At 40.0% G+C, this 23,790-nt stretch overlaps 1 protein-coding gene and 2 long non-coding RNA genes across 3 annotated transcripts; 2 read left to right on the forward strand and 1 right to left on the reverse strand.

The window, feature by feature from the left end:
• Positions 1-379: 379 nt before the first annotated feature.
• Positions 380-23,587, reverse strand: LOC136179708 (uncharacterized). The gene is made up of 3 exons (XR_010666680.1): positions 23,449-23,587; positions 21,033-22,659; positions 380-2,165 (listed from the first exon to the last, which is right to left on the reverse strand). It is a non-coding gene; the product is annotated as an uncharacterized lncRNA (long non-coding RNA).
• On the forward strand, positions 3,402-14,147 carry LOC109976711 (catalase-like). Its single transcript, XM_065956557.1, has 7 exons — positions 3,402-3,418; positions 4,608-4,638; positions 11,182-11,334; positions 11,660-11,798; positions 12,377-12,507; positions 13,029-13,136; positions 14,133-14,147. The coding sequence occupies exons 1-7, from the start codon at positions 3,402-3,404 to the stop codon at positions 14,145-14,147; spliced, it is 594 nt and encodes a 197-aa protein (XP_065812629.1).
• On the forward strand, positions 15,259-17,194 carry LOC136179709 (uncharacterized). The gene is made up of 2 exons (XR_010666681.1): positions 15,259-15,523; positions 16,685-17,194. It is a non-coding gene; the product is annotated as an uncharacterized lncRNA (long non-coding RNA).
• Positions 23,588-23,790: the final 203 nt, after the last annotated feature.

Below are 23,790 nucleotides of genomic sequence, written 5' to 3' on the forward strand. Positions count from 1 at the left end.
CTGAGATGAATCCTGAAGGTGTTCCACTGCAGGGGAGGGGATCTGAAGGATATTCAGGACAGCCTAGATATCCAGGACAGCCTTTAGTGGTTCAGTCCACCACTGTGAACATCGTCACTGAGCCCCCCAAAGACCACATCATCTGGTCCCTCTGCTGCTTCGTCTACTCGAACCCCTTCTGCCTCGGACTGGTGGCTCTCATCTACTCCATCAAGGTCAGTTTAAAAACATCAGTTAAGACTCACTGATGAACAAAATAACTCGGTCTTTGACATTGAAAAAGCATAAAATGTTCATGAACAATACCAGGAGAAGAATTTTCCTGTGGTTTTTGCAGAAAACTTGAGTGAAGTTCTTAAATTTCAAAAACATGTAAAAGTATTGTTAAAAGCTTCGTTTTATTTGAAGGGTCTTTTTGGAGATTTTTTCAGTTTGAAATTCCAAACTATCAGTGAGTAAGAAAAAAAAGACTCATCATTGAAAGGATGACAGGTTTGAGATGAAGACCATTTTTGCTTCATTATACAATCATTCAATCACCCGTAAATATTTGCATTATCTTGACAAAGATGTAAAAAATAAACGTGTTCAACTTTGTTTTTTTCTTGAAGATAAACAATTTACTGAACATAATGAGAGGTGCTTCTGTCATTTCAGTCCAGAGATCGGAAGATGGTTGGTGATCTGGAGGGGGCTCGACATCATGGAGGAACCGCCTTCTACATCAACATTATATCTTCTGTTTTGTTTGGCACAGGGATCCTTATCTCCATTATTATGTTCATTGTGATCATTGTGAGAAATCAGGAAAATTCATATAATCGTTATGGTTATGGTTATTATAGAAACTGATAGAAAATGAACTGTAAAATCATTTTGGTTAACTGAAACTAAAATAAAAACAAGGCTTTGCAAAATAAAAACTATAACTTGCCTACCTTTTAACCACTTATGAACCAATACGCAGTCTGCGATCCTCTGGCAGAGCCCTACCGGCTGTTCCAGGCTAAAAACTAAAAGGGATGGGGCCTTTGCTGTCAGAGCCCCCAGACTTTGGAACAGCCTGCCAGAGGAGATCAGACTTGCAGAGTCAGTCCCTTGTTTTACATCTCTACTCAAGACATTCTTTTATAAAAATGCTTTTACTCTGTGATATCGTTAATTGTTTTTATTTTTCATTTTATTAGTCTGATTTTGTTGTCTGCTTGTTTACGCTCTGCCTGTTGCTTTAATTGTCTCTGCTTTTATTTTCTGTTGCAAAGCACTTTGCTACTTGTATAGAAAAGTGCTATACAAATAAAGTATTATTATTATTATTACCTGAATCTGTATCGTGTGTTTACAAAACTAAATAAAAATTACATTATAGACAAAGTGTCCTTTGTCTTTGTGTTTGACACGAGCATACTGACTGATATGCCGTTTATGTTTTGTCTCAGGCGTGTCTGGATGAGCATGTTCATGCAGAAGTTAAAACGGTTTTCCATATGTTTTTTTAAGATATATTATATTCTTTAGACTCTAAAGGATATGTCAAAGTCTAAGTCCTATTGGGTCGGGGGCCGGATTTGTCCAAATGAGACCTCAAGTGGGCCGGACTAATTTTGCCGACATCACTATAACTCAACACATGGATATATAGGCTAATGTATGATTGTATAGAAAACTTTAACATTAACATTAAGCAGAGGGGTTAACTCTGTCATTGCAAACTGCATGTTGGCACATGGAAATATTTAAATGTACCACATTACAGAAGAAAACATCAATAATTATGTTTTGATTGAGATTATTATATTATGTTTAAATATTGCTGTTCAAGGTTATAGACCCTTTGACACCTTATTCTACCTGCCCTGGTCTCAGTGCATTAGAGAGAGAGAGAGAGAGAGAGAGAGAGAGAGAGAGAGAGAGAGAGAGAGACTTTAGATCTGTGTGTGTCAGGCCACAGCACAGTTTGCACTCGTTAAGGTTCATTACAGATAAAACCTGCTCACGTGAATAAGTTGTCACAAACAAACAGAGTGTCTTTGATGCATCTTCGGGTCTTTAAGTATGAGGCATTATAAAATGATAACATGTTTCCAAACGAACTGACTTGAATTGATCCTTCAGCTTTGCGCACTGCAGTCTGATCAGCTCCGTGTGGAGTGCACGTTCTTCAACTAAGTAGACTCAGTTAAACGACTTTTCATATGAGTCTGGCAGTCCGTTCTTCTACGTGTCCGCAATATCGTGATCTAACTCTGTCACTGACTTTTTATGCTCCATGAATCTCTGCCATCTCCGTGCGCAATTCAAGGAAGAATTTTAGCGCTGCTCCATGGTTAAACCAGCTGACCTCTGTATGATCGGGCAGCCTGTGCATGATATCGTCTTTGTATAAGAATGAAATGTTCAGTAATAGTTACATATTTACGGTCTGATGAAAGCTGGTGATAAAGGCGCAACAGCAGGCTACTGCATTTAGAAGTGATTTCGCACTGAAACTTTTAGGTGATCAACACAACACGTTCACCTCTGGGTGCAGGGGCGGACTGGCCATCTGTGTGTTCTGGAGAATCACAGAACGGCCGGTACTCCAGGATGGCCGGCGGCCGCCACGCAGTCATCACCAGTTTTTTTTTTTCCTGCTAATTTACTGTTTCACACTCCAGTCCGGTAGGTGGAAACAATGCGTCTTAAAGCTGGATGCCAGCCGGCAGCTGCCTGTGCCGACCAGCTATAATCTAAAAGAAGTAGTAGTAGTAGTAGAAGCTAGTGATGTGAAAAGCAGTTCTTTTCAGTGTACTGAATCATTAGAATCAGTTCAGTAAAGTGATTAGTTCAAAAGATTCGTTCACCGAATCGTTCAGTACTTCTCTGCAGCTCTGTCTGAGAATCAGAATTTAATAAGCTGAAATACGACCGAACGTTTAATTCTGCTCGCGATCGTACTGAGAACAGCAGGTGGTGAATAATAAACTAATGAGCTGAGAATTTAGTTGGATAAAGTTACAGTTTGCAAACTGAAAGCTGCTAAAACAATCACATTTATTTTCCCCGACCGTTCTGTTCAGTACGTTCAGTACACAAATCACTCACTGACTGACTGACTGAGAGGAAGAGAGTGACTCGGAGGCGGTGCTCTCGTTCAGTTCGTTCAGTGAACGTGAACGAGCGAGACTGCGAGTCACCAGCCTCAGTCACACACACACACACACACACACACACAATGTACTGACTGAAACACGATTGTTAGTGGATGTTAAAAAAGTCTCCCGACCGACTCCGTCCTGTTGGTTCAGTCAGTATGTGTCACGGACATGAAAGGGAGAGGGAGGGCGGGCTTTGAGCGACTCTCTTACGGTCTAAAGAGAGATACGAGACGGGAGAGAGGAGAGCGCAACTGAAGTTGAGAAATGAACGACTCTTTTCAGTAAGTGATTCAGTTCAGTTCGTTCACCTAGAAGATTCGTTCTTTTTGAACGAATCGTTCATGACCGACACATCACTAGTAGCAGCGAAGACGATCTTTGGTAGTAGTAGTGAAGCACAAAAATATGGATAACGTTTGTCAAAAAAACACAAAGAAAAGGGTGGGGCTGAGAAGGCGAGGGAAAAAAAATGCGACATTTAGAAAGTGAAGCCGCTAAATGTCGCAAGCTCACTGAAATGTTCAGCAGCACAGCCGGCAGCAGCACTGAGGCACAAGTTGACGTTAGCAGCAGCATCCAAGAAGTTAGCAGCATGAGTGAAGAAGAGAGAGTTGAGGCGAGCCGGACAGTTGTGCAGCCTCAGCATGGTAGGGTCACATGTGATGATGAGGGACAGAGAGATGAGCTGGTGGAAGTTCAGGGCTGGAACTTGACATGAGAGAGGGAGAAAGAGAGTTACTTGCTGGTTGATGTTAGCAAATGTTATTCAGGTGTTGCTACATTTTTATCTATACCCAGTTTGTGTTGCTCAGTACAATGCAAAAAATTAAATGAAATAAAATAAAGTGAAATAATGATTATAGTAGTTAAAACAGCTCCACTTTAAACATTTTAGGTGTAAAATGCCACATGCAGTAATATTAAGAAATAGGCTACATACTGTATATATAAAAAAAACTGTTGTGCTTTTACTTTTTAAAGTTTTGGTAACGTTACAGTTTTCTGATAATACTTACAAACTCTGAAGACTTTGAATACAGAAGTTACATTTGTAGTGATGTATTTTCATTATTATTTGTGCAGTAAGTTAATTACTGCATAATTTAATTAAGATTATTGAGTAATAAAGTAATCATAAGATTGCGTGGAATAGATGATGTTATAATCAACACCAGTGCTATTGCTGTAATTTGGATGGTATAGTGTAATGAGTCATGATTCAAGTATTGTGACACCTGCCCATTGTAAACTTATATTATCTCTGTCCTGGTTACATCAGACACTTCAGTATGCCTATCACAAATAAAAAAAGAAGACAAAAAAACAGTAGAATCCATATAACGTATAATAGTTTGTTATATGGATTCGACTGTTTTTCTAAAAAGTCACAAAAAACAGTTTTAAAAGATGTCTAAAAAAATTGAAAAAAAGTCACAAAGAAAGTCACAAAAAACTCGAAGAAAAGTGAAGTTGTGAGTTTAACCCCTTCGATCTTACCAAGGTACCACATCTTTCTGAGCATGGCTCAGGGTGGCGCTGCCCTGCGGCGACACGGACACCAGTGAGCTGTTGTAGAAGTTTGTATTTTGTATGTGATCATTTTGGACTACCGTTCTGTGAGAATGGATGAATGAAGACCAAAAGGAGAATGAACATGCCGTGCTTTTGGACTCTTTTAGTGGCAATCACGATCCTCGTTGAACTTTTTAACAGCTGCCGAGCAACCGGAGTAAATCCGGTGATACAATACACACGAGAGCTGCTACTGTCTCTTCGCAATGATGCAAATCCACAGAGATTGATGACAGAAGACCTGCCTCAGGAGATACGATCATCACACCGACAGAGAGCGAGAAAAAGAGGCCTGAGAGGAGGTGTCCGACAGCGGCTGAGAAGGAGAGGAAGCCGACCGCCACTACCATCTATGATCCTGTGCAATGCCAGATCGCTGAGAAACAAATTGGACGAACTCCGACTACTGTCAAAAGCCTGCTTTGAATACCGTGAGTCCTGCATAATGACTATTACTGAAACGTGGCTAACATCAGATGTACCAGAGCCTTTGGTCGAAATTGAAGGTTTCAGCCATATCCGCGCTGACAGAACTGAGGACTCCGGGAAGAGCAAAGGAGGCGGGCTCTGAGTGTATGTCAATGACAAGTGGTGCAGGCAGTACACAGTTCAGGGAACTGTCTGCAACAAGGACGTTGAACTACTGTGTGTTAGCCTAAGACCTTTCTACCTGCCCCGGGAGTTTGGAAATATTCTGATATGTTCAGTTTATGTTCCCCTGACGGTAACGCATCCAGGACAGCTTCTGAAGTGGCGGACTGTGTACAAGAGCAGCTTCAACGCACATCAAACGCCCCCATCTTTATTATGGGAGATTTTAAACACTGTAATCTGAACACTGCACTTTTATATATATTGAACAATATATAAAATGCGACACCAGGAAGAGAAAAACATTGGACAAATGTTATGGAACTATCAAGGGTGCATATTCAGCTTCCGCAAAACCCCCTTTGGCAAATTCTGACCACAACACTATCCATCTGATCCACACTTACAAAACAGCCCTTAAGAGCAGTAAGAGACTAAAGAGAGTATTGACACATTGAAAGGCTGCTTCTTATGCACAGAATGGGACACTTTTTCTGAGGAGAATGATGTAGACCAGGGGTGCCCAAACAGTCGATCGCGATCGACAGGTAGATCGCTGACTGATTCTCAGTCGATCGAGATGTTTAGTCAATATAAAATACAATTGTAAAATAGAAAAGTGATTTCAATTTCATCTCATTGCACTGTTTCCCACACACGATACCTGTGTGGGGAGCCCAAGTATACTTCCGACCTGTTTGTATTTAATTTTTCATTTATTCATGAAATTGCTGCGTGCACGAGAGAGCGAGCGAGAGAGAGAGAGAGAGAGAGCGCGCAAGAGAGAGAGAGTGCAGGCATGCGCAAGGACGTGCAGGTAAAACCGGGGGGGGTAAATGTTTTACTAAAAAAGTCATAGATAGAAACTATGCAACGAGTATTAAGCGCATTTGATGAAGCTGCAGCTACTTTTCTCTGCTCCTCTCTGCTGTCATGACTGTGAGCATCGCGGGGCACGAGACACACCAACATACAGCGCAAACGCACACACACACACACACACACACACACACTTGCATTGGAGCGCCAGCCACCCCGCGAACTTTTTTACTTTTTACTTTTAGTGCTACAGCACACAGTTGATCCGTGATCTTTACGGACCGAGGCGGGAACACACGTGACCCGGTCAAACAGTCGGTTGGACTTTACTCCGTTCACTCTCACCGTGTCTGCAGCTAATTTAACAAAAGCAACATCATCTCACAGCAGCCTGCTGTAGTCTGTGAACATCTCCACACAGATTAAAGTTGTTTGTTGTAAACTAAATTAAGGGAAAAACATATGTGATATAAATACAAAGCCTACCCTAAAATAAGAGTTTAAAAAAATTGCATTATTTTTTACAGAACTCTCATTTATTATATCTGAAATTATTTTCTGTTTGTTGTGTGAGTATTAAATGCATTTGGAGGCTGTCGGTAAAGTCTACGGCTCACTATGTGGACTGGTAGATCTCTGCAGACTGGCAACTTTAAAAGTAGATCTTGGTTTAAAAAAGGTTGGGCACCCGTGATGTAGACTGTGTTACAGAAGTCACCACAGACTACATTCATTTCTGCATTGATTCTGTGATCCCTAAAAAGACAATAAAAGTTTACCCTAACAGTAAACCTTACATCACAAAGGAGGTAAGAGACTGTATCAACGGGAAAAAAATTGCATTCAAGAATAAGGACCATCTACAACTAAGAGCAGTACAATCAGACTTAAACCAAAGACTGAGAGAGGCAAAACAACAACACAGGGCAACACTGGAGGATAATCTACAAAACATGAACAACAGGAAATTATGGGACTCTGTGAAAACTATGACCAACATGAAATCCACTAAAAAATCTTTATATGCTGGGGATGAATTATCCACAGCAAATGAACTGAACATTTTCTTCAAAAGGTTTGATAAACAAGATTTCTCAGCAGAGTGTAGTAGTGTTTTGGAGAACATTCCCACTGCCGGGGCAGATAGGATTTTAATCAACCCCGAGGATGTGGAAAATGTTTTTAAAAGTGTCACTGTCAACAAGGCCACAGGGCCAGACGGCATTTCTGCTTTCTTATTAAAGATGTGTGCAGAGGAACTAACACCTGCTTGGTGCCCCATCTTTCAGAGGTCAGTAGATACAAACACTGTACCAGCAATGTGGAAAAAGGCAGTCATCACACCTATCCCAAAAATTCCATGTCCTTAAGACTGTAATGATTTTAGACCAGTGGCTTTAACTCCTGTTGTAATGAAATGTATGGAAAAACTTATGGTGAGCAGGCTGAAGTCGGAGGTAGGCCCACAGCTAGACCCATACCAATTTGCATACAGACAGCATAGAGGTACTGATGACGCTATCAATAGCTTAGTGCACATGGTCACTAAACATCTGGAGAATCCCAAGGCCTATGCTAGATTACTGTTTGTTGATTTTAGTTCAGCGTTTAACACCTTGCAGCCTCACATTCTACTGAACACACTAAATCAGCTTAGGGTCATGATCCATTCATCATTAAATGGTATCATTCATTTCTCACTAACCGCACCCAGCAAGTCAGAGTGAGCAGAACTGTGTCAGAGCTCACAACCATCAGCACCGGAGCGCCCCAGGGGTGTGTTAGCTCACCAGTGCTGTTCACTCTCTACACAAATCAGTGTACCAGCAACAGTGGAAACGTACATGTTGTTACATTTTCCGATGACACGGCCATCCTGGGCCTTCTGCAAACAGACTCGGACATTCACACATATACATCAACAACCAGCAACTTTGTGCAGTAGTGTGACGAACACCATCTCCTCCTCAACACAAAAAAAACAAATTAGATGGTGTTCGACCCTCCTTCTCTTGGCGACCACTCACCAGTGGTCATCCATGATCACACCATAACACAAGTAGAGTCCTACAAATATCTTGGCATCCACATAGACAATAAACTAGTGTGGAAGTCCCAGGTGGAAGCTGTCTGCTCCAGAGTGCAGCAGAGGCTTCACTTTCTGAGAAGACTCAGGACCTTTGGTGTGTCCCGGGAAGTGCAGCTTCTCTTCTACCATGCAGCAGTAGAGAGCCTCCTACGATATGGTATCTCTGCATGGTTTGGAAATTTGATCGTTCAGTCAAAGGCCCAAATCAACAGACTCACAAAGACAGCCATGAAAATCATGGGAGTTCATCAGCACCCCAGCCTCCAAGACATCTTTCAACAAACCATAATCAGACAGGCACAAAAAATAATCTCAGACCCATCTCATGTTCTTCACCCTGAGTACCAGCTCCTCCCCTCAGGCCGACGATACAGAGTACCCCGAGGGAGGAACAACCATTTCAGAAATACCTTTGTTCCCTTGTCCATCAAAGCCCTCAACAGTACCTAAGCTGTAATGTGTGTGTATACGTGTGCATGTATGAGGTGGTGAGTGTGTGTGAAGATGTGTAGATGTACCTGCACTGTTATCACTTTTCATAACTATTACATATTTATGGTTTTAGTAATTCACTCGTATGGCATTTTGTGATTATTTAACTGACATGTTTTACCGACGAATGAATGTATTTTGTTATTTTTTGCTACTGCATCAGAGCTCTGTGAAGTCCAAGACAAATTTCCCACTGGGACAATAAAGTTAATCTTAATCTTTCTACAGCAGTTGTACCTAAAGGCTAAAATGCACTCACAACCTAAGCTGTTGTAGGAGACTTCAAGTGTCTGTTTGTGGATAGCATTGTTCGTTATTAAACATAGTATGACTAAGAGGAATAATGATTTTAAGGGTTATGAAATTATTAATCTGCTTATTGCTCTAAGTTAATACAGTTATCCCCTCAGGAGGAGACAAATAACTAATCAATAAAAAATGTAATGTTGATAAAAACACTTTTACCTGATTAAGTCTAAAATGAAAGAGAAACTCCACAAATGAAGGACACACTTTAGAAAAGTTTCTATTGCTCTGTTGCATATTCCTGCTAAAGATGTCAGAAATCACAAAAAGTTCAAGGCACACACTGTTCAGACATCAAGATGTCCACGAGCAATATGTCTTAGTGTTTCTGCCTCCCTTTTTGTTAGCATTTTAAACATCTTATAACTGAAATCAGTGTTTGTGTCAAAGTAACAGTGGCTCTGTATCCTATGTCTAGTTTTAAATGTTTACCGTATTTTCCGCACTATAGGGCGCACCGGATTATAAGGCGCATAGAATAGAACGTGTTTACAACTGAACAAGGCTGGGAGATATTGTGAATATATAAATATAAATACGTATAAAACGTAACGTATAAAACTACAAAAACAAAAGTACATAAGACGATTTCCCCAAATAATAAATTATTTCTTTGACGTTTCTCTTATCTCTCAAAACGTAGTTTTATACGTAGTGCATTCACAATAACTCAACGTTGTTCAAACGTTAATGTGCATATTCACAATATCTCCCAGCCTTGTTCAGTTGTAAACACGTAAAAGAAACACAGTCTGATACCGCTAATTCAAACGTTAGTGCAGGGGTGCCCAAACAGTCGATCGCGATCGACAGGTAGATCGCTGACTGATTCTCAGTCGATCGCGAGATGTTTTGTCAATATAAAATACAATTGTAAAATAGAAAAGTGATTTCAATTTCATCTCATTGCACTGTTTCCCACACACGATACCTGTGTTGGGAGCCCAAGTATACTTCCGACCTGTGTTTATTTAATTTTTCATTTAGTCATGAAATTGCTGCGTGCATGAGAGAGCGAGCGAGAGAGCGAGAGAGAGAGAGAGCGAGCGGCGGAGATAGAGAGAGAGCGCAAGAGAGAGAGTGCAGGTAAAACCGGGGGGGTAAATGTTTTACCAAAAAGTCATATATAGAAACTATGCTACGAGTATTAAGCGCATTTGATGAAGCTGCAGCTACTTTTCTCTGTTCCTCTCTGCTGTCATGACTGTGAGCATCGCGGGGGACGAGACACACCAACAAACAGCGCAAACGCACACGCACACGCACACGCACGCACACACACACACACACACACACACACACACACACACACACACACACACACACTTGCATTGGAGCGCCAGCCACCACGCGAACCTTTTAACTTTTTACTTTTAGTGCTACAGCACACAGTTGATCCGTGATCCGTACGGACCGAGGTGGGAACACACGTGACCCGGTCAAACAGTCGGTTGGACTTTACTCCGTTCACTCTCACCGTGTCTGCAGCTAATTTAACAAAAGCAAAATCATCTCACAGCAGCCTGCTGTAGTCTGTAGTCTGCATTATTTTTTACAGAACTCTCATTTATTATTTTCTGTTTGTTGTGTGAGTATTAAATGCGTTTGTAGGCTGTTGGTAAAGGCTATGGCTCACTATGTGGACTGGTAGATCTCGGCAGACTGGTAACTTTAAAAGTAGATCTTGGTTCAAAAAAGGTTGGGCACCCCTGCGTTAGTGCATAACTCAACATTGTTCAGTTATGTATAACACGTAAAGCTCACTTTTTCAGTTCATTCCCCGTCCACGAATCCCTCGAATTCTTCTTCTTCAGTGTCCGAATTGAACAGTTGGGCGAGTACGGCATCCAACATGCCCGGCTCCCTCTCGTCATTATCCGAGTCAGTGTCACTGAGCGCCGTGTACAACCAGTATGGATCAACCAATTAACCAATTGATCCATATATAAGGCGCTCCGGATTATAAGGCGCACTGTCGTTTTTTGAGAAAATTAAAGGCTTTTAAGTGCGCCTTATAGTGCGGAAAATATGGTACATGAATTTGAGCTGAAGTGCTCATCAATAGTAAAGTCTATGAATACAAAAACTTCTCTGTGCGTGTTGTACCCATCCTACAGTCGGATGGTAGTGGTACCATCTTTTCTTCTTCTAATGGAGCTACTGTATCTCATTCAGGTTTGGTCTCACAAAGAGTACCCTCTGATCCCTGTGGGCAAACTGGTGCTCAATAGGAACCCAATGAACTACTTTGCTGAGGTGGAGCAACTCGCCTTCGATCCCAGCAACATGCCACCAGGCATCGAGGCCAGCCCAGACAAGATGCTGCAGGTAAACACAACTTTCTTTCTTTTCATTTGTTATTCTTGACACATTTTCCAGTAATACTGAATCTAAAAAAAGTTATTTCAGCTAAACTGTTCCTGTAACTTCAAATAATAACTGTCTCTATGGTGTCCTGTTTAAGTGCATGTTCAGGCATCTTAATGAGGGTATTTGGTGACCCCCAAGACTTTATTGTCTCCCAGCAGGTCTTAGTCTGGACCCTAATCTTTTGAATAAATGACCAACGAGAAATCTTGTTTTGTTTTTTTAAAGACAGACCCTTCAGTTAAGCGATGCCCTGTTGATGTTCATCTCCTTTATCTTTGTCTAGGGCCGTCTCTTCTCCTACCCAGACACGCATCGACACCGGCTGGGAGCTAACAACCTGCAGCTCCCTGTCAACTGTCCATTCAGGACCCGTGTGACCAACTACCAGCGCGATGGTCCGATGTGCATGTTTGACAACCAAGGTGAGTCATAGTCCAACCTGTGTGTGACGCAATAACAGAGACAGACTCAAAGGCTTTACTGTTGAAGCTTTGTATGTAGCGCAAAAAATAAATCTTGTATAATCTACCTAATCTATCTTTTAGTCTGTATATATCAAAGGAGCATTGTAGTATTTGCAGCGATTGGGTTACTCAGAGTGTGTCCAGGAAAGATGAGCCACCTTATCTGAGACAAAGCACACCACGACAAACATCAAACCTGAGTGATGAATTTAGAGTTAATTCAGTCTATAAAACACATCAGTTTAATACATTTGATCTCCCACTCACATCCAGACATACAAATTTTTAGTTTTTTGAAAAGACTTGGTAAAATACAACAGGGCAAGACCAAGAGTTGCCCAACAGATGTCGCCATTGAGACTGTATGAAATGCAATAGGACTCATACTAATAGGAGGGTGTTTAAGAAGAATTGTAAGTTGCTCATCTAATTCAAACTGAGTTTAAAACTAACCACAGTCATCCATGCACACAGTCAATAAAGTTCTTTATTCTGTTCAGATTTTAACATAGCAGTTTGTTCTGTCCGGCTTCTAGGTGGAGCCCCAAACTACTATCCCAACAGCTTCAGTGCTCCTGACACCCAGCCTCAGTTTGTGGAGTCCAAGTTCAAGGTGTCTCCAGATGTGGGCCGTTACAACAGTGCAGATGAGGACAATGTCACACAGGTGAAGAAAACATCCCGATATTAAAAGCATGTTTTCTTGGGCAATGCTTTCAGTCGTCAACATTCCCGGTTGTGTAAACCAACACCAGTCGGTTTACACAAACTGATTTCACCACCAGGATGGTTCTTCTTCTCTCCTAATTTCCTGTGCGCTTCCTGCCCTGTACCAAACAGACACCGCTAACAGCTTCAGAGCCCAACATAATAAATCAGTGTTATGTCTAACAGGTTCCTCCTCTTCCACAAGTCACCATGGACATAAGTCAATATGGTTTTCAAATAAAGACTGAAATGAAAATCAATAATAATGAATCATTGTAGAGCAAAACAAGTGAACTAATCTACACATGAACTGTATGTGTGTTACTACTCTAAGGTAACCAGGATCGTGACAAGGCTAGAGATGATTGGCTTTATTTTTGAAGCTATCCTGTCTGTATGAAGTGGACTGAAATGGATATCATTTTGATTCAATCTACTCTTACCAGGTATTTAATGTGTGTTTTCAAATTTGAATTGCAGGTTCGGACCTTCTACACCGAGGTGTTGAATGAGGAGGAGCGGGAGAGGCTTTGCAGTAACATGGCTGGTGCCCTGAAAAGAGCCCAGCTCTTCATCCAAAAGCGCATGGTGAGTCCTCACTGCATTATTATCCACACAGTCTCTGTCACCTGGACATGCTTGATGCTGTCATGCTTCTACTAAGAGTTGTTCAAATATAATACTTCCACTGTTTAAATCAAATGACATGTTCTTTAACATGTTTATTGCCCCGTAGCAGGAAACATTTAAAAAATAAAATACTGATGGCTTTATGAACGAGCGTGCTTAAACCACAGGATGTGGCTCTCTGGAAACCAAACACTGTGCTCATGAAGCTTGGTGTCTGTATGTGGGTTTAGGCAGAGGCAATTAAATTGAAATCTCCCAATTCATGCACCAGGCAGTTCTAAAGTGTTCTTCAAACAATCAAAGAAAATGTGATCATGTATACAGTGTGAAATGAAACAGAACAGAAATGTTACTTAAATCTTGCTCAAAGGGAACAGTTACTGAAGAAGACTTAAGAGGTCCGGTTAGTAGTTTATTTTGGGATTAAGCATTTATTGTTTAAAAAAAGGCATAAGATTTGGACGAGTTTATAATGGTAACTTTAGTTGTTTTCCTATTACCTTGGACGACATAGGTCGTCATGGTTATAAACTGGTGAATGCACTGACTTGTTTTTTTAACAAGTTGTCAGGGAACAGTGATTTGTACTGATCCTGACTTCTACTATGATTGCAGAATGATATGAATGAGTCTGAGGGCTTCTTAATGGTTGATTTGCTAACTTTTACATAAAGACTTTTAAGTCATCTCTTTTGTGCATACATTTTCTCAGTGATGTCAGATTCCATGGATTATTCAGGTTCATTAAGAATCTGAAGGCCCTTACTCATCACTGCACCTGGCACTATATGCTTGTGTCAGCTTCCCTGCATTGTCATGTTGACTAAATCACTGGCATTTCCTGGTTTATGAGCTATTTCTTAACTTTCTTCCTTCTTATGTATGTCATTTTGTTCATTTAAATAATACTGGAAGCTACACTCCTCACCCTGTTTTTCATATCTGTCTCCAAAGTGCCTCTTTACATGAGAATACAGGAGTTATAGGTAGGCTGCCCTATTTGGCTTAGGGCGCACTCACACTAGCAAAGTTGTCCCGTACTGTGCTTAAGCACGGTTGCCCCCCCTCCCCATTACCCCGCTGGCCTGCTCTCACACTGCTCCAGGACTAACCGGGCCCGAGCACGGCTACCTCTTGCACATAAGGTCGTAATACAACACGTGCATGGCTTTACTTAATAATGAAGCATGCTCAGTTTACAAGACAGGCTTACTCGAGGAAATAAATAAAGACACATGGTCGATTCTGCGTCCATACATCGGGGAACTTTAGCGGTGAAGCGTGCTTGGGCACGGCACAGATTGCCTAGTGTGAGTGCGCCCTTAGAATCTGCTACAGGAGGATTTGGATGTGGGGGACCTTGTTCCTTCAGACCTTTGAAAAAGGAGTTTGAAGGCGTTGGAGGAAGTTGCATCAGGTTATAGACACTTTGAAATGGCTAAATTCAATAGCTAATCAACTTGAATCACATTTTTATGTTTGAAATGTCTTTATTGAGCATTTCAAAACTGTATTTGTCGTACTTTCATTTTTATAAATATACTTTTATGTTGTACTGTTTAAGCTCTTGTGCTTTACTTCCTGTTTGAAAGAGAAATCCTGCCTTTATTTTAGAAGAAAACCGTAACAAAAGGAAGTGTTTGATGTGACACAGTGGACATTAAATGTGAATCGTTAACTGTGGTGACTTATCTATGGTACACTGAAAGGGACATAAAACTGCAAACAAATTAATGCTATTAAACTAATATAAGCGTTCATTTGGGATCTTAATGTCATCGTGTTTAACGTGGAAAGTGCTCAACAACAATGTAACAATGATGTTATATTAAGGGGTGAAATAACAGAACTAGCAATTGACCTGGTTTCATTTCCGTCATGTGTCACCCACCCTCAACTGTCAACAGGTGACCACAACACTGTGGCTCCTGGTCATACTGTGGAAATCTTTCACAGAGAAGAACACGCTCTCTGTTTTACTGTGGTCAGGTCTGGTTTCATGTTTCCAAGCAAGATTGCAACTCTAAACTTTTGAGAAACCAAAACTGATCACTGCATCTGCCATCTTCCTCTCAGTGTTTATTAATAAACATAAATAAATAATTGAGTAAGTCAAATCACAATAAGGTATTCTATCTTCCAAAAGAATCATCATATCTGGACCGTTTGACAAAAGACATTTGATCAGACTCTGATTGTTAGAAGTATAAAGAACATCTTTTTCAGGGCCTTAATATCATATTATCTGTTTTCTCCTGCAGGTTGAGAACTTGAGGGCTGTCCATCCAGACTATGGAAACCGGGTTCAGAATCTTCTCAACAAGTTCAATAATGAGGCCCAGCAGGTAAATAGTAACTGTCTGATTGATTCTTGGCGAGTAGTTTTGATATGTTTATAAAACTTGAAGCAAACATTCAGGCAGGAATCTGAATGACTGAGGCTGTTTCTTAAGTGTCATCATGACTTTGACATTTTGGACTTCCCAGAGGAAGACTAAAACTTTTGGAAGTGTCCTGACTTTTGTTTTCAGCTATTCTAGCAGGTCCACATTTAAATTTCATGGTTTTCCTCAACAGCTGTTCTGTGGGGAGCAAATGTTTGCATATGAATGGATTTTTTTTTACTTCATTTTATCAGAGCAGTTGATGAATTATTTACTGTCTGCATACAAAAAAAAAATTTCATAGAAAAAAAAAAAGTTTCTGACATGAATGATCTACCCTAGCTTAAAATATCAAGGCAACTATCGTAGGGCTGCTTGATTATGGCAAAAATCATAATCACGATAAATAAAATAAAATAAAAATATATATATAAATTTGTGATTCTGATTCAGTGTTAAGGCCAGCAGAGAAGGCCTTACTGGCACTGACTGCCAACCTCTGACAAGGGCTGACATGGGGCGGCTCAGATGTAGAGTCGGCCGTCTCTCAACTGGAAGGTTGAGGGTTCGATCCCCAGCTCCTGCAGTAACATGTCTGATGTGTCCTTGGGCAGGAATGAATTGCTCCCGCTGCTTCGTGTGTGGCGTATGAATGTGTGTGAATGGGATTAGGTGCTTCTGACGGACACTTGACATAGCAGCCTCTGACATCAGTGTGTGAATGTGTGGGTGTGACATGCAGTGTAAAAGCACTTTGAGGAGTCAGAAGACTAGAAAAAAGCGCTATACAAGTGAATTTACCATTTTCAGTCTTCAGTATTTGAGCTCATATTGGATACAGATGTTTATAGATCAAGGATAACATTCAGCCTGCTCACGAGGACAAGGATGTTAAACAGAAATTAAAGTTATTCCATGACAGACATTGGGCACATTAATTGTCGGAACATTTGGATATACTGTATATATTTTTTTGTGTGTCTGGTGGCAACATTTCGTAATGCAGATTTATTAATGTTGAATCGTAAACAGCTGTCTGCAGATAACGTTTTCTAAGATGTGCATCTGGTATACAGTTGTACCAACTCTCTCTCTCGCTCTCTTTCACTTCCACTCTCTTAGAACACACCCGTGCATGTCTACAGCCGTCCAGGAGTCTCGGCCGTCGCCGCATTCTCCAAGATGTGATGCCTTAAATTTCCAGAAGGGGCAGCACCCTCATGTATCGCAGAGCAAATGCACTTCTTGATTAACAACTGCTACTAAGAGTAACGAGATTGGACTAAAAAATTAGTATAATGACGAGACTGAAACACCGACTTGTAATGTGAGGGTTGTGTTTTTTTTTTTTTTTCATTCAGTCCATCCAAACAGTTGATTTTCCTCAAAATCCTCAAAGCTTTCAATATTCAGCAGATTCTTTATCTCTGTCATTTGTCTTGATTGAACACTAATTTAAAAAACAGATGAAGTTGTTTAGTTGTTATTTTCTTTACAGACTGAAACAAAGACCACTATGGCAACTAATGTTAACTAGATCGAGTACAGCATGACGAAATGGAGGGCTTGCCTTTGACCAAATATGGCCTCAATGCTAATGTTTGTTTGTTTTTAAATATAGGTGTGATTGAAGTTTCAAGTTCAACCTCAGCTTCTTCCATGTACCAGGATGAGTGATTATTTCTTAGGTTATGTTTGTATGTTGGATTGATTTATCTTTCTCCAAAAAAAAATCCAAATCAGCTATTCTGTTAGTCTTCTTTTAACATTCACATGTGATTCAATGTGTGACATATTCAGCATTAATCTCCGATCAGGTTGTAAAATACATTGATTTTTTTATGTAGTGTTGGCACATGCCAACTGCAAGAAGCAGTATTTTTGTTTTTCACTGCAGGCAATCATAAGCGTTGGCTTGTTTTCCTCACGATTGACTGAACCTCAAAAATCATTGCATTCTTCATGAGAAGAACTTTCAAACTGAAATGATTTTTCAGTTTGATCTGGGGGTGTTTGTGGGCGCGTGCATGTCAGTAATGCAGTTTACAAAAAGGACACAATTACTTTCACTTCATCAAAAAGTCAATAGTGCCTTTTTGTACTAAATACAAATATAAATAAATTAACCTGAAACTCAAAAATCATTGATTAACTTCTCTTTAGTGGAAAAGAGAAACTTTGTTGATTTATATCGTGGTCTATCAGTTAACGCAGGGTTAGTGTGGCTAAGTAGCATTAAAAAAACAGAGACTACATCCTCATCCGAATCAAAAAACACAACCACTAATTCCCTCCTATTCTGGTTTTCTTTTAGACTGACTAGAAATGTAGTTTAGGGCTTTCATGTTTGTCCATTCTATGCAGAGAAAAAGACCCTCGACTAAATGCAGTTTATTGTGTCACTGTGTAATATACACTGTATGACCTGTTGTGTGTTTGCTAACTCTTCAAAGTGTAAAAAATATATTTTATATGAATGTTTAAAATCAGATTTGTATTTAGTGCCTCTCATTCTTTTGTTTGAAGACATCTTTGTTTTCTTCAACGCTGTATGAGAAGAGGAAACTAAAATGCCAGTTATTTCATCTAGCTCATCTATAGTAAGTTGCCATTTCAGTTTTTAAAGTTGCTTAGAGTTCTCTCAATGCCAACCAAAACACAGATTAATAAACCATAAAACCTTATTTAGTTGAGGAATGAAGACAGGGGTCCTTTGGTTATAGCTCACCTCTTTTTATGCCTTATTATTTTGTGTTTTTGTAAAAGTATGACGGAGTTCACAAAATGTTCATAAAAAATACATTTTAAAATGTAGATGACTATAATAGTCTTTTTTTTTTTACACCCGTTGTATCAGTAGGTTTTGTAGTTTTAAGATTTTGTATGATTTTGACACATTTTTAAATAGTTTAAAGTTTTAAATGTGTGTCTTGGACAAGGGTGCTTTCTGTCAAAGGGCAGGTTTAGACTTAAAAAGAAAATAAATCAGAACCAAAATTAGGTATTTCAAATTGGTTTCATATATAAAAATCTCTAAAAAATAGATTTTCATAATAACTGTATTTGTAAGTGATATTTTTAATCTTGTTTGTCTGGGACATGATTTTTCCCAATTCTCAAGAATGGGTGTTATTCAAAGTTTAAGAAGAAGCTAATCTTGCATACCCATTGTGGTCAGGTTGGTTTTACCTCATTGGCTGGTATCAGGTGGAAAAGCAGCCTGTGCTGTGCTTACCCTCAAAGGAGCACACCAACACTCACAGCGACACGATCATAGTGTGTGTACACCCTTCTGCAGCCTGCACTCCAAACCTACAGATAAGACGACTGAGATGAATCCTGAAGGTGTTCCACTGCAGGGGAGGGGATCTGAAGGATATTCAGGACAGCCTAGATATCCAGGACAGCCTACAGTGGTTCAGTCCACCATTGTGAACATCGTCACTGAGCCCCCCAAAGACCACATCATCTGGTCCCTCTGCTGCTTCATCTACTCAAACCCTTTCTGCCTCGGACTGTTGGCTCTCATCTACTCCATCAAGGTCAGTTTAAAAACATCAGTTAAGACTCACTGATGAACAAAATAACTCGGTCTTTGACATTGAAAAAGCGTAAAATGTTCATGAACAATACCAGGAGAAGAATTTTCCTGTGGTTTTTGCAGAAAACTTGAGTGAAGTTCTTAAATTTCAAAAACATGTAAAAGTATTGTTAAAAGCTTCGCTTTATTTGAAGGGTCTTTTTGGAGATTTTTTCAATTTGAAATTCCAAACTATCAGTGAGTAAGAAAAAAAAGACTCATCATTGAAAGGATGACAGGTTTGAGATGAAGACCATTTTTGCTTCATTATACAATCATTCAATCACCCGTAAATATTTGCATTATCTTGACAAAGATGTAAAAAATAAACGTGTTCAACTTTGTTTTTTTCTTGAAGATAAACAATTTACTGAACATAATGAGAGGTGCTTCTGTCATTTCAGTCCAGAGATCGGAAGATGGTTGGTGATCTGGAGGGGGCTCGACATCATGGAGGAACCGCCTTCTACATCAACATTTTCTCTTCTGTTTTGTTTGGCACAGGGATCCTTATCTCCATTATTGTCATCATTGTGATCATTGTGAAAAATCAGGAAAATTCATATAATCGTTATGGTTATGGTTATTATAGAAACTGATAGAAAATGAACTGTAAAATCATTTTGGTTAACTGAAACTAAAATAAAAACAAGGCTTTGCAAAATAAAAACTATAACTTGCCTACCTTTTAACCACTTATGAACCAATACGCAGTCTGCGATCCTCTGGCAGAGCCCTACCGGCTGTTCCAGGCTAAAAACTAAAGGGGACAGGGCCTTTGCTGTCAGAGCCCCCAGACTTTGGAACAGCCTGCCAGAGGAGATCAGACTTGCAGAGTCAGTCCCTTGTTTTACATCTCTACTCAAGACATTCTTTTATAAAAATGCTTTTACTCTGTGATATCGTTAATTGTTTTTATTTTTCATTTTATTAGTCTGATTTTGTTGTCTGCTTGTTTACGCTCTGCCTGTTGCTTTAATTGTCTCTGCTTTTATTTTCTGTTGCAAAGCACTTTGCTACTTGTATAGAAAAGTGCTATACAAATAAAGTATTATTATTATTATTACCTGAATCTGTATCGTGTGTTTACAAAACTAAGTAAAAATTACATTATAGACAAAGTGTCCTTTGTCTTTGTGTTTGACACGAGCATACTGACTGATATGCCGTTTATGTTTTGTCTCAGGCGTGTCTGGATGAGCATGTTCATGCAGAAGTTAAAACGGTTTTCCATATTTTTTTAAGATATATTATATTCTTTAGACTCTAAAGGATATGTCAAAGTCAAAGTCCTATTGGGTCGGGGGCCGGATTTGTCCAAATGAGACCTCAAGTGGGCCGGACTAATTTTGCCGACATCACTATAACTCAACACATGGATATATAGGCTAATGTATGATTGTATAGAAAACTTTAACATTAACATTAAGCAGAGGGGTTAACTCTGTCATTGCAAACTGCATGTTGGCACATGGAAATATTTAAATGTACCACATTACAGAAGAAAACATCAATAATTATGTTTTGATTGAGATTATTATATTATGTTTAAATATTGCTATTCAAGGTTATAGACACTTTGACACCTTATTCTACCTGCCCTGGGCTCAGTGCATTAGAGAGAGAGAGAGAGACAGATAGAGACTTTAGATGTGTCAGGCCACAGCACAGTTTGCACTCGTTAAGGTTCATTACAGATAAAACCTGCTCACGTGAATAAGTTGTCACAAACAAACAGAGTGTCTTTGATGCATCTTCGGGTCTTTAAGTATGAGGCATTATAAAATGATAACATGTTTCCAAACGAACTGACTTGAATTGATCCTTCAGCTTTGCGCACTGCAGTCTGATCAGCTCCGTGTGGAGTGCACGTTCTTCAACTAAGTAGACTCAGTTAAACGACTTTTCATGAGTCTGGCAGTCCGTTCTTCTACGTGTCCGCAATATCGTGATCTAACTATGTCACTGACTTTTTATGCTCCATGAATCTCTGCCATCTCCGTGCGCAATTCAAGGAAGAATTTTAGCGCTGCTCCATGGTTAAACCAGCGGACCTCTGTATGATCGGGCAGCCTGTGCGTGATATCGTCTTTGTATAAGAATGAAATGTTCAGTAATAGTTACATATTTACGGTCTGATGAAAGCTGGTGATAAAGGCGCAGCAGCAGGCTACTGCATTTAGAAGTGATTTCGCACTGAAACTTTTAGGTGATCAACACAACACGTTCACCTCTGGGTGCAGGGGCGGACTGGCCATCTGTGTGTTCTGGAGAATCACAGAACGGCCGGTACTCCAGGATGGCCGGCGGCCGCCACGCAGTCATCACCAGTTTTTTTTTTTTCCTGCTAATTTACTGTTTCACACTCCAGTCCGGTAGGTGGAAACAATGCGTCTTAAAGTTGGATGCCAGCTATAATCTAAAAGAGGTAGAAGTAGTAGTAGAAGCTAGTGATGTGAAAAGCAGTTATTTTCAGTGTACTGAATCATTAGAATGAGTTCAGTAAAGTGATTCGTTCAAAAGATTCGTTCACCGAATCGTTCAGTACTTCTCTGCAGCTCTGTCTGTGAATCAGAATTTAATAAGCTGAAATACGACCGAACGTTTAGTTCTGCTCGCGATCGTACTGAGAATAGCCGGTGGTGAATAATAAACTAATGAGCTGAGAATTTAGTTGGATAAAGTTACAGTTTGCAAACTGAAAGCTGCTAAAACAATCACATTTATTTTCCCCGACCGTTCTGTTCAGTACGTTCAGTACACAAATCACTCACTGACTGACTGACTGAGAGGAAGAGAGAGACTCGGAGGCGGTGCTCTCGTTCAGTTCGTTCAGTGAACGTGAACAAGCGAGACTGCGAGTCACCAGCCTCAGTCACACACACACACAATGTACTGACTGAAACACGATTGTTAGTGGATGTTAAAAAAGTCTCCCGACCGACTCCGTCCTGTTGGTTCAGTCAGTATGTGTCACGGACATGAAAGGGAGAGGGAGGGCGGGCTTTGAGCGACTCTTATGGCCTAGAGAGAGATACGACACGGGAGAGAGGAGAGCGCAACTGAAGTTGAGAAATGAACGACTTTTTTCAGTAAGTGATTCAGTTCAGTTCGTTCACCTAGAAGATTCGTTCTTTTTGAACGAATCGTTCATTACCGACACATCACTAGTAGCAGCGAAGACGATCTTTGGTAGTAGTAGTGAAGCACAAAAATATGGATAACGTTTGTAAAAAAAACAAAGAAAAGGGTGGGGCTGAGAAGGCGAGGGAAAAAAAATGCGACATTTAGAAAGTGAAGCCGCTAAATGTCGCAAGCTCACTGAAATGTTCAGCAGCATAGCCGGCAGCAGCACTGAGGCACAAGTTGACGTTAGCAGCAGCATCCAAGAAGTTAGCAGCATGAGTGAAGAAGAGAGAGTTGAGGCGAGCCGGACAGTTGTGCAGCCTCAGCATGGTAGGGTCACATGTGATGATGAGGGACAGAGAGATGAGCTGGTGGAAGTTCAGGGCTGGAACTTGACATCAGAGAGGGAGAAAGAGAGTTACTTGCTGGTTGATGTTAGCAAATGTTATTCAGGTGTTGCTACATTTTTATCTATACCCAGTTTGTGTTGCTCAGTACAATGCAAAAAATTAAATGAAATAAAATAAAGTGAAATAATGATTATAGTAGTTAAAACAGCTCCACTTTAAACATTTTAGGTGTAAAATGCCCCATGCAGTAATATTAAGAAATAGGCTACATACTGTATATATAAAAAAAACTGTTGTGCTTTTACTTTTAAAGTTTTGGTAACGTTACAGTTTTCTGATAATACTTACAAACTTTGAAGACTTTGAATACAGAAGTTACATTTGTAGTGGTGTATTTTCAATATTATTTGTGCAGTAAGTTAATTACTGCATAATTTAATTAAGATTATTGAGTAATAAAGTAATCATAAGATTGCGTGGAATAGATGATGTTATAATCAACACCAGTGCTATTGCTGTAATTTGGATGGTATAGTGTAATGAGTCATGATTCAAGTATTGTGACACCTGCCCATTGTAAACTTATATTATCTCTGTCCTGGTTACATCAGACACTTCAGTATGCCTATCACAAATAAAAAAAGAAGACAAAAAAACAGTAGAATCCATATAACGTATAATAGTTTGTTATATGGATTCGACTGTTTTTCTAAAAAGTCACAAAAAAACAGTTTTAAAAGATGTCTAAAAAAATTGAAAAAAAGTCACAAAGAAAGTCACAAAAAACTCGCAGAAAAGTGAAGTTGTGAGTTTAACCCCTTCGATCTTACCAAGGTACCACATCTTTCTGAGCATGGCTCAGGGTGGCGCTGCCCTGCGGCGACACGGACACCAGTGAGCTGTTGTAGAAGTTTGTATTTTGTATGTGATCATTTTGGACTACCGTTCTGTGAGAATGGATGAATGAAGACCAAAAGGAGAATGAACATGCCGTGCTTTTGGACTCTTTTAGTGGCAATCACGATCCTCGTTGAACTTTTTAACAGCTGCCGAGCAACCGGAGTAAATCCGGTGATACAATACACACGAGAGCTGCTACTGTCTCTTCGCAATGATGCAAATCCACAGAGATTGATGACAGAAGACCTGCCTCAGGAGATACGATCATCACA

The sequence above is a fragment of the Labrus bergylta genome, chromosome 7, assembly GCF_963930695.1.
Source record: "Labrus bergylta chromosome 7, fLabBer1.1, whole genome shotgun sequence".
Lineage (NCBI taxonomy): Eukaryota > Metazoa > Chordata > Actinopteri > Labriformes > Labridae > Labrus > Labrus bergylta.